Source organism: Pituophis catenifer, unplaced genomic scaffold (genome assembly GCF_029215685.1).
Source record: "Pituophis catenifer annectens isolate HBS135680 unplaced genomic scaffold, rPitCat1.0.hap2 SCAF_3, whole genome shotgun sequence".
Taxonomy (NCBI): Eukaryota; Metazoa; Chordata; class Lepidosauria; order Squamata; family Colubridae; genus Pituophis; species Pituophis catenifer.
The window spans coordinates 52,101,294-52,120,532 of record NW_027256883.1 but is presented as its reverse complement, the minus strand read 5'-3'; the positions used below and the strand labels follow the sequence as shown (position 1 = coordinate 52,120,532).

Sequence of the window (19,239 nt, the reverse complement as noted above, 5' to 3'; positions counted from 1 at the left end):
ATTCATTGTCAATACATTTGATTTCTATTTCCTAAGGAAATACCTTTGTATCTGTCTCTATTAAAATCCATTGTGTTATTTACAGCCCATTTATTTAACCTGTCAAATTCAATTTGAATTCTACTTAATGATAAATCCTTGAGAAACCATAGTTAAAACACTGTTTAAGAAGTATTTTTTGAGACCACTTAATTGTTGTGACACCCATGGTATAACTTTCTTGCTATGCCATGTATCATAAGTTACTTCATCATATGCTTTACTCTAAATCACTTTGAGGTACCTGCAGGGCCTGCCTTAGGAGGCAGAGATAACAATAATTGCGAAGCCAATTAGTTCTGAAGCACTTCAAAGCCTATGAAGGACTTTGAACTCTCCTAATTCAATATACTAGCTGGAAGCAGGATCCATGTCCCTTCATTGGAGATGTCTCAATGGGCTGATTTAATCAAAACGTCATCAGTTTGAAAAATTCCTTCACGTTTTTACAGTCCTAGGATAATTTATCACTCGCCATCAGTTTATATGAAAGTACTGAACCATATTAGCCAAGGATTTGTAAATGGCATAGAAACAACATTGTCTTTCTAACCCAAAGTAAAGGGGGTATAAGGGGATTGGTTGGCATCAATTCCCAGCAGTTTATTTAAATCCTGTGATACAGACTATCCTGACTCAACCAATTATATCACTGATATCACTGGCAGTTTTGCCTTTGGCAGGGATTCTATATCCTGCATGGATGAAAGTATAAAAAGTAGCTAAGGGACAAGACATTACAATAATAAACAACATGGAACTGTCTCCCAGAAGATCCTCTTTCAACAGTCCAAAAAATGTGTTTTTTATTAAAGGGGATAATGCCACAGACATTATATGAAATAGCATAACATTTCTGTCTGAAAAGATGAACTGGAGTTATGAAAAATTAACTGTTTTTAGATGATCAGTAAAAATCCTTTAAAAATTCACAGAAATATCTTTCAACAAAGCTGGACTTTATATAATCAGATCTATAATCCTCCCTAAAAACCACCTATTAGTGCTATACTGTGCATGTTTTAAAAGTACAATTTCATTTAATTATTTTAATTAAAAATAATTTGAGCTTAAAACATTCTTCAGAGTTAAAAAGGAGTTGTTCCCACTATACCAGAAGTGTTTTAAGGCTAAAGCTGCTCTGCTTTTATTATGAAACAGGGATTTTGAGCTGAAAATGTGGCTATTTCAAGCTTGAAATATTCTCAGCGTGATAGAGCCTGATATAAACGCAAAGTAGTATTTCAAACAAAATGAAGATCAAAATATAATTTAATTTTTGCTTGGGCAAAATTCATTGACTTTAGTTAGCATTACACAATTTTTCTTTCTTCATTCCATACAAATTAAATTGTAATTGTAATTAAAATAAAATTATATTTTATTAAAACAAAAAGGGGAAAAGAAAACCACATAGAATTCCATAAAATTATACCCCAATTATCTAAAAATATGAATGGAAACAATTAGTTTTTCATTACAAAATAATTCACATTGATTGAAATACAGCAGTTCAGTATGGCTTCTCCCATTTGCTTAGCTATGGTATTATCAAGGTGAAATGTATCATTTCAGCTCTGCCCATCATTAGCCCTTGGAATGCCATATAACTTACAATAGCACTGGCAATCACTGAAATTATACAATGTGAACTGGAAATAAAATGATCTATTTTTACTGAACAGGATAGAAAACAAAATATTGATAACAGGGTGCATTCTTGTGTACTAATATTATCCTATTGAAGTTGAGGTATTTTACATTTGAAAGGTATTCTTTGCTCTCTTGCTTCTAAAAAATAAATGGGCACATTATTTCTCTTCATGTTGCTCCAATGGCTTCTTCCAGTGCTTTCTATGGGGTATTGGAAAATGCTGTCAGAGACTTCTACTCATGTGCAGGTCTAGAAACTGTAGGTGGTGTTGGAATGACATAAAACACCCCAGTGAGATGAGTTCTTTCACTTTTGTGTTTTGACAAGTGAAGAGCATTGCTTTACATCATTCTATCACTATTGTCACGTTGCCTAGGTCTAGCAGCATTGGGCCACTAAACTGCAAGTCCAGCTCAAATTATGCCTTGGTTATACACTGAGGCAAGTCATTTTGTGGTTTGTTTACTTTTGGCTTATCATGATAAGAAAGAATGTCCTTTGCACATGACTGTGGAATAATGAGATGTACATAACTTAAATGATATATTTTACAATACTGTAGATTTGTCATGGAGACTAAGTTCTTTCTATTAATAAACTGCTTATACATTTTTCAAGTTATAAATATTATGAACATGGTCTGTATTTTGAAAGAGTACCATCTAGACCTGAGAGATGGTACCTATTGATACAGCCAAAAATTTCACTTTTCACTTTTCTCTCTTCATTTTTCTCTCTATTATATGGCACGCATGGCATATTCTATCCAACTATCCAGACTAGGTACCTGAGCTGGAGGAAGCAATCTCACAGATTTAATAGAAGTAAATCAGAAATGCACATGTCCCCTGGGAAAAGCAATAGGAGTTATGTGTATTGATGTGGAGTTACAGCTGACATGGAGTGAGGTAGATGAATTTGCTGAAATTAAAAAATATACTACAGTGCTTAATTTTTTTAATAAAAACAATTCGTCTGTGAAACACTGAGTCCTCCCTACTTACTTTCTACTAATGTGATAAAAGCAGGCAAATATTCCACAGGGAACAGAGGACTTGGTAGTTCTCGTACAAACATCTTCAGCAGTCCTGCGGCATCATTGTTGCGTACTTGATCCCAGTCAAAAGTATCTTCATCAAATTTTGTTTCAATTTCTTGGCGAAGACTCTACAGGATAAGCAAATGTGACTAATGTTAAACATGACCACTGATAAAAGAAATTGTATTATATTTTATTGTTTTGAAACAACTCGATTAGACAGAATACAGTATTTATCAATGAAGTTATTATTAAATTAATATAATTACTTAATATAAAATTAATACATTTTATTAATTTATTATTTATCATATAATTTATAAAGTATATATAGTTTGCTCCTGGATTAAGTATAACACTTTTAAACCATTTTATATAGTTTGAATATCAATATCAAACATATGTAATAATACAAATAATACTCAATTCAATTAGACTAAGCTGTACTTTGATTATACATAGACTCAAGACTTTGCAATTTAGCATTGAGCAGTGCAGTAGAATAATGAAATAGTCTTTTTTCTCACAGTATTTTCTAATTCTGAAGTAGCTATCACAAGAAATTTTAAGTTAAGCAGAGAAATCCCACTGACAAAGGAGAAGATGATATAGCACAGGCAAAAATAAAATCTGCTCTATGTCTGCATTTTGGTGGATAACTCCCATGACAAATTCTTGTTGTTCTGGTAATGTTCATGAAGCAAGTAATATAAAAGATAATAAAGATATTTGAACTAATGGTTTACATATCACTCTAAAATAGATTATTTATCTTCTTAAGTTTGTAACCCCACACAATATCTAGATAGCTTTGCACATTTCTTGCCTGCACTGAAACATGGCCCAGCTGGCACCAACCTTTTATAGATACAAGTAGAAATTAAAGAACACAGAAGATTCTTTGAGACTTTATTCAGCTGTTACATTCAAAGAATAATTTTAAATCAGAACCACATGTATTTTCTTTAAGAAATGGGAATGTTTTCAAATGGGAATGTCAACATAATAAACAATGGCTTTGAATGGTTAAATCTGGATCAGCTTTAAAAATGTCCTTTTTCTGTTTCCACTTTTTGGCTAACATTAAATGATTCAATAACTGAAATTAAAAGCATTACATTTTCATTTTTCCTAGGGATTTTTGGCTTTTCTTCTAATACAGGGAAGTCTGACCTAGTAAAAACATATCACGGTGGCTCAGAAGACAAATAAAGAAAACAAATAAGGCAGTTTATAAACTGTATGAAATCTAATGCTGATAGTATTGTTCTTGCTGCAATATATAATAATTGGAACAGATAAAGCATTGAATGTTTAGGAAATGACCAGTTGAAAAAAAAATCCAAGCTAAAGATACAAGATACTTCAGATTAATATGGAAAGGTGTTTCTAATGGATTTATTTTTTAGTTGTAGTCAGATTTCTCAGAGCTGTATCCAGCCTCTCTTCAATGCAGAATGCATAGCATTCACCTCATCTGTTTCGCTTCACAATAGCCCTGCGAGAAAGTCACCCATTGAGTTTCCATGGCTGGAGGTGAATTTGAACTTGGTCTTCCTTCTCCTAGCATAACACCACATGGCTTCTTACTGGTAATATCAGCTATTGTGTAGTGAGCTTCAGTAGGCAAGAAGCAGATTAGCATAGCTACAACAATATTTATTGACTCAAAACTGGAACTGAGGAACATCAGCAAAATTAGCTCTTTATCAGTAGGAAATCTGATACATGCACCAAAGAACTGATAAGCTAGAATTATGTATCTGAAACTATGGTAATGTAATAGGGCTATTTACTCTTGGGTTTTATGGATACTTCTAAAAGAAAAAGATAGAGAAGACGACTTCCTTACAAGTAGCATCATCTTATAATTTATTTTGAATAATCTCTCCCATAGTAATGGAATTTTGTGTTCTTTGAATTATACATTTGTTCTCTTGCATAAATTGAATATAATTGGCAAGGCTGACAGAGGCCTCCAAACAGAAGGTCTTGGTAAGATATCTTCTGAGGAGATTTTGTTTAGGTGGAAGAACTGTTCTGTCTAGTCTTTTTCTGCCTCTGTTTTTGCCTCTCTCTTTCTCTCCTTCACATCTACTCTTTTGCTGCATCACTTCAGCATGTTTATTTAATATTTAAAAGAGATGATATCACCCATCTTCAGGAAAGCTTGATGGGTGGGATAATGCATTATGCAGCAAAACAGTACACCAGATCTAGGTCAAAGATGCAAACATACATACATAATCTTAAGTATTTTTCCCAGTTTTAAACAATGAGCTAAAGCAAGCAGATGATAACTGTCATGGTTAATAACACTATAGCAGCAAATATAGCAGCAAATACTGTAATGATTTAACAAAATTATCAGACCCAATTCACTTTGTAAAAGATATTGAAATGCTACAATGTGTCTATACCTACAAAGATCATAATATCATGGTATTGTCTGTGACAATCTATGGAAGTAAAAATTGGAATTTGAAGAAGTAGGATAGGAAGATTATTGACATTGGAACTTTGATATTGGGAAAAATTCCTGAAAATAATATGACCAGTCAAGAAAAAAAAAATCAAATGAAAAATTTAAAACCAGAATTCTCACTAGAGGTACAAATGAACAAGCTCAAGTTGTCATCCTTCGGATAACTTACACCTGTGATGGTGAACCTGTGGCATGTGTAGCCATATTAGTGGGCATGCCAGCTCAGGTCTGAGGTGCATGTGTGCCAACCAGCTGATTTTTGGGCCTTTTGGGCCCATCAGAAGTAGGGAAACAGGCTGTTTCCTGCCTCCAGAGGGCCTGGGGGGTGGGGGTGGGTGGGAAGGCCCATTTTTCTTTCTCACCTGGCTCCAGATCCTCTCTATGCATCTGGGGAGGGCGAAAACAGCCTTTCCCACCCTCTCGGAAGCCCTCTGGAGGCCCGAAATGGCCCATTTCCCAACTTCCGGTTGGACAGGAAATGATGTTTTTTGCTATTCCCAGCCTCCAGAGACTCCTAGAGGCTCTGCAGGCTGGGGACAGCAAAAAAATCACTTCCTGTCCAACCGGAAGTTGGGAAACGGGCCGTTTCATGCCTCCGGAGGGCCTCTGAGGGGGTGGGGAAGGCTGTTTTCACCCTCCCCAGGCACATAGAGAGGATCTGGAGCCAGGTGAGAAAGAAAAATGGGCCTTCCGGACCGTTGTGTGACAAGAGCAGGGGGGAAGAGGGAATCATGTGTGCATGTGTGAGGTGGGGTGCATAGAATTATGGGTGTGGGCACATGCACGCACAAACCTCCCCCGCCCCCCACCTCCTGGCATGCGATGGCAAAAAGGTTAAATACCTAGTTCTCTGGAAAAAATTCTAACTCTGGGAAAGGCAGAAGGAAAGAGAAAAGGGAATGACCAACAACAAGGTGAATTGACTCAGTTATAGTGATAATAGGTGACCATTGAAAGGTCTGAAAGACCTAGTTAGGAACATAACATTATGAGAAAAGCTATGTGGTTACTAAGAGTCAATAATTATTTGCAGATCTGCAGAAATAGGATGCTGGACAGAATATACAGTACCTATTTGCCACACTTCATTAATTTCTTTGTTGTTTTTACTCAGCATATTTAATACTCAATATGGGTATGGGATGAGAGCCAGTTTGGTATAGTGATTAAAACATAAGGCTAGAAACCAGGAGGCCTTCTTGGGCACAGAGTCAGCGATGCGAACTTGATCCAATCACTTTCTCTCAGCCATAGGAAGGAGGCAATTGAAAAATCACTTCTCAAAAACCTTGCCAAGAAAACTGCAGGGACTTGTCCAGACAGTCTCTGAGAATTGAACATGCCTAAACAAAAGAAAAGAAAAAGAAAAAGAAGGGGGCGGGGCTCTAAGGGATTGTTTGGAGTCAATGCAGAAAGGTTGCTTTGGGATGTACAAAGTCAGTTGCATGGGGTAACCATAGGACCAGTTTACCACTGCTTTATAAAATTGCAGGGTGCTAATGAATTCCTCTTGCATGCATCTTTGGATTCAATTTCAAAGATGCATGCAAGAGGAATTCATTAGCACCCTGCAATTTTATAAAGCAGTGGTAAACAGAACTTGCCCATAAATGATTTTCTCCCTACATCAATATCAAAGGTCTTTAATTCTGAAAGAAAAAACTGATTACCTTCACTCTGCAAGCAGATCCAGGCACTCGAAGAATACCTTCTGTTTCCAGACCAGTTTCCTCAAGTTTGAGCAATAGCTATGTCATAATAAACAAAGTACTTTTATGCAATTTTTTAGTGCAGAGATTTTTTTAAATATAGAAAGAGACATTTTTACAACAATTGGCTCCTGTAAACGTAAAACATTATGCCTAACCAAAATAATCTGTGTGATTAAGTAAGCAGAACGAGTCCAAATCCCTAAGTGGCTTTTTTTTATTAGTTTTTGAATTCCATCTACTGAGTGAGAAACTTAAAAATAACAGATACCCTGAACTTTTGCCCAAAACAAAATTTAACAAGAAATTAAAACTTTCTATTGAAGAAGTTGTTAGGGCTCTTTAAGAAATAAAATAGTATTATGTTCTTCTAGATAATAATAATAGTAATCACTTATTAAATTCTAATGTTATTCTTAGTAAGAAAATACAAGCCAAATAAAATCAAGAGATAAAACAATTGTTCCTATTTTTATCATTTAATGAAGAGTCAGCAAACTGAACTTTTGTACTCAGTGGTGACTATGTTATCTTTTCTAGAGCAGGGCCTCCAATTGGAATCTTCTAGAACAGGGCTGTCAAACTCCCAGCCCATGGGCTGGATGCGTCACACTCTGGCCACGCCCACACCTGGTTTAGCGAAGAGGGGAAAAGTCCCGATATGTCATGTGATGACACCATGACAATATGAGTTTGACACTCCTGTTCTAGAAGGACTAGAATGTAAGTCCCAGAATTCCTAGCTATTCTGTGAACAAACTATTGGAATTCTTGGGTTTATGATCCAAAATACATCTGGAGGCTTCAGGTTGAGGAAACACAATATGCACAGTGATCTATGAGAGGAATGATTTTACCTGAAGTTATATCTTTCTGACTCAAAACATAAGCAGAAATAATCTTGTCAACTGCCCTGAAACTATAAGATTAATGACTATTATTCCTTATATGTGCAATGGTGATTTAGATTAAGTTCTTTAAAAAAGTACTCACTTTTTGAAAAATGAGGGGGACTTTAATTCCTGGAAACTTCTTTTGATCATTTTCCAAGAGTACTGCTAATGGAACTCCAAAAAGACCATTTTCTTAAAGAAAAATAATTTTAAATAAGAGACTTCAGCTAAGTAACATTTTGCTGGTTACTAAAAACTTAAATATATAATGTCATAACATTGTTTGTAACTACCTCGCCTTTTCATCCTTTCTGTCCGGTTCCTTTTCAACTCTATTCCTAAAGCATCGTAGACAGCAGTTAATTCAATCAGTGAGAGATAACGAATTTTCTTCATGTCCTCAGGAGACAAATCTCCAACTTCAGTTAATCCAAGTCGACTTTTCCTAATTGTATATTTCTGTAATAGATTTTAAATAATTATTTAACATTAAAACATTATTAAGTATGCATGCATGCATATAGTACTTCATGCTTAAGTGTATTTTTTTTTAAAATGCAAATGAATCAAATTATAAATCATTCTCTTAAGAAGAGTGCTGAATACAATCCTCAGTCTATAGATGGCATAGTTAGTTTCTCTTTATGTTGTAGGGATTTAGGGGAAAAATATTAAACAAACTGTATCTGAATTCTTGCCTTGTTAAGTGCAAATATAGAAGACTTACAAGTAGCATGGAACCTTTTCACTCTCCCATCCAAATTCATTTAGAATTGTTTTTTATTTCTGAATAATTATGCATAAGATTAGACTAAATTTATTTTATGTTTAGGGAAATTATTATATATTAATATGCATCCCTGTAGCAATTACCAGCAAGTCTTCCTATGAAGGATAAACTTAATAGAGAAGGACAAATAAATTATAAACAGTGTTTTCAAACAAAGATTATGTATGTGATCTGATACATGGGAAAATCTGTACAAATTCAAGTATTTATAGATAGTAGACCTATACACCAGCCCAATGTTTCCCTTCTTCCATTGTATGGGAAATTCTGAAATAATATTTGTATGCAACAGAATATTAAGAGTCAATATTTATTGTTTTTTTAATATTTATGAATTTATTCAAAACATCTTGATATATAGCTCTCAGCACTTCATGTAGTAATTTATGTAATTATAGAGGGCAAAAAAACCTGATATAATTATTTTATTTATCCACTTATACAAAATGCTGTTTTACAATAATTAGTTTTTTTAACACTGAGATTTTTCTCTTTCTATGTTTTTGCTAATTATTATATTGTTATGGAACTCCTGAAGCAGCACTCATTCTTCAATTTCTGGGGGGTGAAAACCCTCTAAACCTTGGGATCTTAAAGCCTTCTGCCTTTTCTGAGCTTGCCCAACAGATTCTGGAACTCATGAAAAATGTGCTTGAGTTCAGGAGGAGAGATAAAGTAATTTTATTAAGTTCTTTGCTCCTTTTAAAACTTTTGACGGATAGAACAAGGTTTTGTATACCAAATTTGTAGTAACTTTGACTAATTTGAATATAGCATGTGGCTGTTTATTAGGCATTTTTAATAAAATTTGATAGGGCATGAAATTTCTCTTGCCTTTCATAATTTGCAATTAAAGCCTGTCAAAGACTTTTCTCCCAATATGAGTATTCTGTGAATAATTTCAGCAAGTTACCTTTGTTTGTATTTCTTTGTTATTTATTTCTTTGTTATTTCTTTGTTATTCATTTCAGAGTAATAGCACATGTTAGAAAACAAACTGGTTTTCCTTTTTTTTCAATGTAACATATTTTAAGATAGCCATTATGCTTGAAAGAAATTCAGTCATGATATAGAGTACATAAACTTGAGGAGCTTAAACTTACAGATAATGCAGAATCGTCCTTTTTTAACCTTTGACTTTTGTGACATTCTCTGTGTTTTGGAGGCACCGTGATTGATTCTGAGAAGGAAATTTCAAGGGAAAGCTCCTCTTTCTCCAACTGGCTGCCTTTATCATATTCCATACAGTCACTAGCTGAAATCAAGGGACAATTTTCATGAATGCTGTATTTGTCCATGGGGAAAAAAAACATACTCAAAGGCTGGATAAACTAATTCCAGAGCATTAACCATATATTTTTGTTTGTTTATAGTAAGAACTACATGGTAATTTATGAAAGAATTATGAAGATATTTGTTATTCATTTATTCTACCTCAGTTTCTGAACTGAGGTCCAGGACTCAGAAATGAGGGACCTGAAAAAATATATGGTTTTTTTTCTCCCAATTGTAAACTCAATGGGTTTTAATCAGGTGCAGACAATATGATGCTCATGGTAACAAAATCCCTGGTTTGGTTTCTGCCAAAAGGCACCCCTCTCCTAGAAGAATGAAATATTTTAGGAAATATTAAAAAGGCAGAATATTATATTTCCCTGGATGAGAAATGGAGAAACATGTTTTAAAGACAAAGCAGCTTCTTGCCTCCCCCCCCTTTTGTCAATGGGCCAGAGGCAGAAACCCAATCCTCCCCCACCTTTGTCAATGGACCATCATCTACAACACAATAGGACCCATCTAGCAACAGAAATTTTGCCACGAGGCACCTGGGAAGATTACATCAGCCAACAAGGCTAGGTAAGACCACCACCCCCTGGGAGTCTGACAACCAATCAGGATATTCTTCCTGTGCCCCAGGAAGTTCAAAGGTCAGAGAGGGCATAAAACCAAGGCACGCTCAGCATCTCATCCCTTTTCTGTTCAGGAACTCAAACCATGTGATCCTGTCCACCATTAAACCATCTTTCCAAGCAGTCTCCATGTTTTTCCCACTTGGAACTGAACCCAGAAGGACATTTCTTCCAACAAGGGTTAAAAAAAATTGAAATAATATAAGGAATTCTTTTAATATACATTTTGAAAGATTTATATTCTATTATACATTATATTATAAAGATTAATAAGTAAACAGAAGCATTCCCCACAGATTTCCCCACAGATTTTGTGCTTGCCAAAAAACCTTTGATTTTGTTTTTACTGATTAGATAGGTTTTTGCTATAGAAATGGCTAGTATATACTGTTGTGAAAAAGTAAAAAGTTGAAGATGTAATGTTAGTTCACCAACAATAGCTGGTTCACAAGCAGAGAAGAAAACAGTTCTTAGTTTCAATTCACCAGAGCAGACATATTAACACACTGGTTTCAGTTTTATTTCTCTGCACAGACTCAGAAGCTGAAGACTAAGACACACCCTGGCTCTAGTCTGTCTCAGTTCCCAATTGGGTGATTTAGTTGCTGTGCCTATTCATTGGCTGATCTATTCCAGTTTATGAATATTCATACTCTGACAAAGACAGTTGCGAGTCAATGCCTTTTTCTTTCTTCCCCCAGTTTACTATTACTTTTTAAAATTTCTCTTTGTATTTTATATTTTTATAAACTAATAAAAATGTATTATAAAAAAAAAATTCTGGGGTCAGAAAGAATAGCATAAAATTTAGTAGACTAGTAAACCTAGGACAAAATCTGATAAATAATTAGTCATAAATCCCATAGTGATAAAAGACATTTATTCTGAAGTAATAATAGATAGGATTTCTGCATAAAATTTAAATTGGATACTGTCACCAATGATCAAATTATTACCCAGATTTCTTTTTAAAAAAACAAGCTATATTATTTAATAGTACTCACAGCTAACCATTTTCCAATCTGGATTCTGCACAGAAAAATTGATACCATTGGTTGCAACAGGTAACGCTGGTATCGTCTCAAATGTAGGCTGGAAGACAAGAAAACATTAGAATAATTTATCTCTGATACAAATCTTATACAATCTTTAAAGATACAATTCATTGACTTTACTTAATATTATACAATTTTTCTTTCTTCATACTGTACAAATTAAATTGTAATTATAATTAAAATAAAATTATAGTTCATTAAAACAAAAAGGGGAAAAGAAAACCACATACAATTCCAAGGAATTATTACCTAATTACCTAAAAGTACAAATTGAAATAATTAGTTTTTTATTAAATTATTTTTATTAAATTTTAATTTAATATTTAATATTAAAATATTTTATTAAATTATTAAATTAAATAGTATGTTTATTTAAAAAATAATTCACACTGATTGAAATACAATAGTTAAGTATGGCTTCTCCCATTTTAGCTCTGCTTATCATATAAATGAAATTATACAATGACAACTGGAAATAAAATAATTTATTAATGAACAGGATAAAAAACAAAATATTGATAACAGAGTGCGTTCTTGTGTACTGATATTACTGATGGTAAAACTGCCTTAAATTTCACAAGTTTTTAACTGACAGAACTGTGGGTAAAAGGAAGTTTTGATATGTATTTCATAGAAAGGCATTTTAGTTTCAATAATAACGTGATTTTTTAAAACAATTATTAAGTCCTATACATAAAATACTTCAGTGAAGATATATTGAAAGAATAAGTAGACTTCTATTGCAAAACATCTACCTTACATATAAACATATGGTATAGTCATAATATTTTTTTTGTTAATCACTAACCAATAAGTTTAGAAAAAAGAATGAGGTGGCCTAAATAATTGGATACACATTTGTACTTGCACATACTGCATTCCTTTTTACAAACTTTAAATGAGGTTTAATGTTACATAATTTCTTCATGGAAACACATAAAAGGTGATTAGATAAATCATGTAATTTTTTAATTCTTTTTTTTTCAACTTTGTAGCTCTTATAGGAAAAAAAATTGACTTGAATTTATGAACACTATCTGGTGAAAGTTTTAAAGAAGAGTGCAGTTCCTATGTATTGTCATCACATTCAAGAGCAGAATGTATAAAACAAAAAGGGAAGCAGAAACTACTTTTTGAAAGGCTTTCCTAAACATTTTCTCAGCATTTTGGTACAGAGTATTATACCAATTTACAGTGAAACTCCACAGAGTAATCAACCAGTAACCAAAATAATAAAAAAATAAATTTCAAAAATGTCTAAAGCATTAAAATAGTTCACTTACAGAGGAATTATGGATACCAAAGATATCACGCACATCTCTGATTGTGTGTTTATTTTTCTTTCTCATGGTCTGAGAATATGTGGTATATCTCTTCTGCACTGCAGCTGCTTGAGTTCGGGTCAATGTTGATAGCAATGCTTCTCCATTGTCTTCTTCAGATTCCGATATTAATGTAGACAGGCCAACATCTTGCAACCATTCAGCTTCTAGTTCACCTTCTATAGAGGAGCAGATATTACAGGAAGCAAGCTGGGTTAGTCTATGGTAGCAAAATATAAGGAGTCTGGTCACACCTTTTCTGATTAACACATTTTTGTAATTAATTGATAAGATACATCTAATCTGTTTCACATGTAACCTGTATCTGCACGACCAATTTGCTTCTACTCCTTACCCCTAATATCATCCCAGTTTAAATCTTCTATCAATCTAGCCATTCTAAGAATTTGATGAAGTGAGGTCCAGCTCATGAAAATTCATATCTTTTAATCTATTAGTCCAAAAAGATAAGTCCAGGGTCAGATTACCATTAGGAATATGATGAAAGGACAAGAAGATTGTCACCACAAAATTCCTTCTTCGTCTGATCATCTGGTTCTCAAATTTTGATAGGGAGATAACTAGCAAGATCCACAAGAAAATACTGTGATGTAAACCAATGTTATTCAAGACCCACAAACATGATCCTTTCAACATTATTTTAGTATTTTTTTCATTCTTCCTTCCTCACCTGATCTAATTGCTAGTCAGTGTGCCATAACCACGAATCATGCTCACCTCTGTAGGGCTAGATTCTATGTGGTTACAATTTCTTTTAATAAGAATCTTTGTTAAAATATACTTCTGAAAACAGCTTTGTATGAGCAGGCAGGCACAAAATCCGTAGAACAACGCAGTTTAGTAGAAACATTTCAGAAAACTTGAAAGAACAAATTTGGAAAAGAGTAGGGAGGGGAGGATATATGTTTGAGATGTCTAAATGCAAAATGTTTTGATATTGGGAATAAATCAGGGAAACCTTTCTGCACAATCATACTGATCTAAGACAAACTATATCTGTCTATATCTTTGAAACAGGCTTATATGTCATCTTGCAGACAAGTTCTTTCATCTTTTAAAAATAATTGGCTGAGAATACTGGTATTTGACATTCTAGGGTCAAGGGTTGCACAGTGATCTGATTTTGAAGAGAAAATATGATTTGGAATATGCAGGGGCACACACATAGCTTCTATTTGTAATGCCTTAAGCCAAAGAGTCTGAGTCCCCCAACCTCTTGGTCTTTCGGAAGGCTGTCAACACCTGGCCCCCAGATGTTAGGACTGAGATGTTAGGGGACTATAATATATGTGACTCTATATTGTGAATTTGTTCCTTTTTATTATTTTTAACTATGTAGAGCCCTTTTTATATATTGGATTATTGCCATGTGCTCTACATGAGGCTACTCTTGAAGACCATCCAAAAGCTGAAAATAGTCTAGAATGTGGCATTTGCAGTTCTGGGCACTTTGTGGTTTGTCCATGCTAGTGTTACACCACTATTGAATGAGCTGTACTGAGTTGCTTTCCAGGTGCAATTCAAGTTACTGGTTATCACCCTTAAAATTCTACATCACATAGACCCAGGTTATATTCAGGACTGCCTCAATGTGAGAACACCTGCCCATCCAACTAGACCAGGTACAATGGGCACATTCCAGATCCATTCTTTAAACACTGTCATGTGATGGAACCTTGGAGATGTGATTTCTTTGTAGCCACCCTGGTCTTTTAGAATAGCTTGAGGTTGAATCAGGGGTCAACAGTATGGATGGTCTGGAGCAGGAATGAGCAATTAATTTTCCCAAGGGGCACATGAGGAACTGGAATTATTGTGGAGGGCTGAGCCAATAACTCCTGGTTAGTTTTGCCCATTTGTGCACAAGATGCTTCTTTGATCAAGGTGGTGATGGGTAGCTGAGCTCGGGTCCCTTCATGAGATGTTCACCACCACCATCTCCTCAGGCTACTCCTGGTGAGCCATATTAGTGTTTGATATCCAAAATCAGAAGAAATCTGGTAGCAGACTTTTCTGACTAATAAATTTTATGAAAAGGCATCAACTTTCATGAGCTGAAAATCATTTCATCAAATAAAATGAAATTTAACATTTTATGGAGATTTTTATGTCTTCTGAGACAAGGTTTCCAGAAAGAGAATTACCCTATGTAGGTAATAAGAGAAATAGTATTAGTGGATTCAAAGGATGTGTTACTTATATTAACTGTTAATATTTGATAGAGAGCCAGTTTGATCTAGTAGCATGGGTGTCAAACTCAATTTCATTGAGGGCCACAGTAGGGCTGTGGTTAACCTTGGGGGGGGCAGGTGGGCATGGCTGACTGGGGGTGTGTGGCCAACCGGGTGGGCATGGCCAAATGGGTGGGCACGGCCAGCTTGCTGCCAGTCCCCAAACTGCTGCCATGTTTCCTCTTTGCATTGGGTAGACTGGGCTGAAGCCACTCTGGCCTGACCTTTCGCACTGGGTAGACCAGGCTGAAGCTACGTTGGCCTGATCTTTCCTTTTCACATTGGGTAGACCAGGCTGAAGACATGCTGACCTGATTTTTCCTCTTCACATTGGGTAGAGCAGGACGACTCCATGGGTTGGATCTGACCGCATCACAGGCTGGATCCAGCCCACGAGCCTTGAGTTTGACACCCCTGGTCTAGTGGCTAAGGCACCAGACTACAAACTGGGAGATCATGCATTCAAGTCCTTTCTTAGCCATGAAACCAGTGGGGTGACCTTGGCCAGTCACTTTCTCTCAGCCCAACTACCCTCACAGGTTTGTTATTATGGGGAAAATAGGAAGAATCTGTGTTGGATATTTTTGCTGCCTTGAGTTATTTATAAAAAATAATAAAGACAGGATGCAAATACCTAAGTAAAATAAAGTATGTATTTTATAGTATAAAAATGATGATGTGTTTATATATGGCTCTTAATAATTTGTTAAAGCATTGAACTTGTACTGTGGATTCTCCCTTAGGTTTTAGTTGATTTTTAATTGTATCATTCATATTCTTTATTGCATTACTTTTTATATGTTATATTTTACCAATATTTTTAAAAACATTGCCCTATCTCTGCACTAAAATACATGGATAAGCTAAAAGCATCTAAATACTTTCACAACTGTCTTTTATTGAAAAACATAAATGGAAAGATATCATTGTAAGCTTCCAATAGAGGTCCTTGGAGGCAGATTACTGGACTAATTTTGCCTTTGGCCTGACTCAATATGTATCTTTCTATGTTATTGAGAGTAGCACAATACAGTAACATAAAAAGGTATTTGTTTTCTATATTATATATTGTAATTCTCCAAAAGGGGTTATGGCCACCGAGAAACCATAATCAGGCTACTATACATAATTAATGTATTATTAAATCATAAAATCATTACTAAAATTATTAAAGGCATCCCAATGACAATGAACTAATTCTCAAGGGCCCTTTTGAAAAGCTCAGCTGAATATCTTTGAAGCCTACTAGTAACCAATGAAGAGCTACTGTACTGGTGTGATGCCACAATTACAGCTTCCAGGTAGATGTCAAGGTAGGCCACATAAAGCATGCTGAAGTTATTACTACAAAAGATGACAAGGGCTGCGTTGGGGGTTATGTTGTATTCAGGTGGAGAAAGAAACCAAAACAGCGAGTGATCCAAGGCATAGACATTTATTTTATTTATTTATTGAATTTATTTGATGTCTATCTTGTAGCGAAGGACTTTGGGTGGCTTCCAGACTTAAAATCCTAACAAATAAATATCTTTAAAGGAATAAAATGGGAAAGTAAGGAAAACTTCAGAAATAATTTTTATGTTTAGAAACTTTGACCTAATCTTGAGAAAAAAGAGGCAGAAAATTAAATTGCTATTTGATGCTGCAGTATAAATGTAGCTTTACTTTCGATTAGCTCTAGAAGAATGCTGCCTCATGATTTTATCAACACAATTTTAATAAAGCTGTATAACTGATTCATTAACTTAGCCCCCAAGGCTCAAGAAACTTTATGCTTAGAAGACACAACTGGGACTATAATTCATATCCATGGTTCCAAGGCAATATTTAACCTCTAGGTCTTCATACAGATCTTTTCTCCCCTTTCCTCCCCACATACGAAATAAATATAGCTCTGTGTTTTTTTTAAATAAATGCTGGATGCAATCCATTCAGAGTAAAGGACGTCAAGGCTGTGGTGTTATCCTACTTGTCAAGAAATAAGCCTTTGCATAACTGCTTAGAGACTGCAGAAAAAACAATAATCTTTGTAGAAGAATTAAAAATGTGCTCATCTTCAGAGTACTTCCCCCATTTAAAATCAATGAGACCTAAAGAGTGTTAACCAAATTGTGAATAAAATTTTGAAGATGTAAGCCTTTAATACAAAGGAAAAATAATGAATCTCTGTTTATTTGCTGTTTTTATCACTCCAGCTGAGCCATAGCAACTTGACATGTGCACAACAGGGCACATTTTTGAAAGTATTTATCTTGTGTGGCTATAGGGAAGACATTTCAGTGCTCACTGAAACGATCTTCATGTAAACAAACTTTATATCAATTTCTTGCTACGAAAAAGCAAATATCTTTGAATAATATTGTCCTAAATAGGAGTGTGATGGGTCAGTGGTTAAAGATACTAAACTTGTCAGTTGGAAAGATGGCAACCCAGGTTTAAAACCTGAGCTCTGTGCGTCAGTGGGCTGTCCCATATTAGTATTGATTATTCTATGATGTACTCACACATTCAATTGCCAACTTAAATCAGCGGCCCCCAACCTTTTGGGCACCAGGACCAATTCTGTGGAGAGATTTTTCTTTGGACCAAATGGGGTGTGGTTTTGTGTGCTGCCTGCATCCCGCAGATGGAGCATCACTTGTTTGTATAACCCAGTTTCGGGTATAATAATAATAATAATTTTATTTCTATACCGCCCTTCTCCCGAAGGACTCAGGGCGGTGTACAGCCAATTTAAAAACACAAGACACAACAATAATTAAAAATTAAAATAATTAAATAGATTTGGCCAATTTAAAACCCCCAAAATTAAAATACCCCAATTTAAAATTATTATATTGACAGCCCTGCCTGGCGGAACAACAGGGTCTTCAGTGCGCAGCGGAACACCCGGAGGTCGGAGATCTTACGTATTTCCGGGGGCAGTTCATTCCACAGGGTTGGGGCTCCCACAGAGAAGGCCCTTCCCCTGGGTGTCGCCAGCCGACATAACTTGGCTGATGGCACCCTGAGGAGACCCTCTCTGTGGGAACGGACTGGTCGGTGGGAGGCTATTGGTGGCAGAAGACGGTCTCGAAGGTATGCCATGAACTGGTGCCAGTCCATGGACCAGGGGTTAGGGACCCCTGACTTAAATGAATTAATTGAATCAGGAACCAATGTTTCACACTGATTATTTAATGCAATAAAATGAAAAAAGGAACAAACTTTGGGGTAGTTGTTTATCCAGACTCTCTATATATCCAAAAGGAGACAAATACAATTTCAAAGAATTATGGCTAGTAAAAATCATACCACAAACTTCTGCATTTGACTCTTTTTTTGTATAATTTCTGTTGAAGTCTTGTACAGGGAACCATTAGTCAATTAATCATGGAATCCATCCTGCAGTGATACTTATTTTTATCTTTTAAATGTTATCCAGGAATTCAATCTTCCCCCTCAGTTTTCTTATACACTTCTGTGTTTTTCATGCAAAACTTCATTCTAAAATCAGTAAAATTTAAAACCTTAGAAATATTATTATCGAATACAGCTCTGCAGTGCTTCTGATTCAGTTCTCAAACATAAATGAACATTTATTACACCAGCACTTTTTTGGAATAAAAACAAGGATCAAGGAAGATCAGAATTGTTTATTCATACCATCAGGAGGCTTGACTTCTAACAGGTTTTGCTCATCTTGCCTGTCTTCTGTGCTCTCCTTGATGTTTTCTACCTCACACCAGAAATCCTCCATTGAAGTGCTATCAACAGACGCTTGAGAATTGGAACGGCTATACACGGGAGGGCGCAATGATTCATTGGAAAGCATTCTGCTAATTCGTTGGCACCGAGGGAGAGATTTCCTGAAACAAAACAAAAATAAAGATCAGGAGAATAATGAAGAAATAATCTTATATTATTCACCCAATGGGCAGATTCTTGAGTATTTATACTCAATTAGCCAAGCTGTTCATTTTGTTCTCTGCATGTGTAAAAGTGAGTTTCAGGTGGAAAATAAAAATCAGGAATCTCTATCATTCATTCAAACTTCCCCACTTTGGTGTTTGGGCTCACCAAACTGTTTGAGGTCATATCCTTCTGACTCT

General features: G+C 35.2%; 1 protein-coding gene across 1 annotated transcript in view; it reads right to left on the bottom strand.

Annotated features, from left to right (window-relative positions):
* ARHGAP28 (Rho GTPase activating protein 28) overlaps positions 1-18,977 on the bottom strand; it is a 30,559-nt gene extending 11,582 nt beyond the window's left edge. The window contains exons 1-8 of the mRNA XM_070942371.1: positions 18,794-18,977; positions 12,858-13,075; positions 11,524-11,611; positions 9,713-9,864; positions 8,113-8,278; positions 7,920-8,011; positions 6,888-6,965; positions 2,698-2,860 (exon numbers count right to left, since the gene is read on the bottom strand). Coding sequence (XP_070798472.1) covers positions 2,698-2,860; positions 6,888-6,965; positions 7,920-8,011; positions 8,113-8,278; positions 9,713-9,864; positions 11,524-11,611; positions 12,858-13,075; positions 18,794-18,962 — 1,126 coding nt within the window. The 5' untranslated portion in view covers positions 18,963-18,977. The remainder of the gene's footprint in view (positions 1-2,697; positions 2,861-6,887; positions 6,966-7,919; positions 8,012-8,112; positions 8,279-9,712; positions 9,865-11,523; positions 11,612-12,857; positions 13,076-18,793) is intronic.
* Positions 18,978-19,239: the final 262 nt, after the last annotated feature.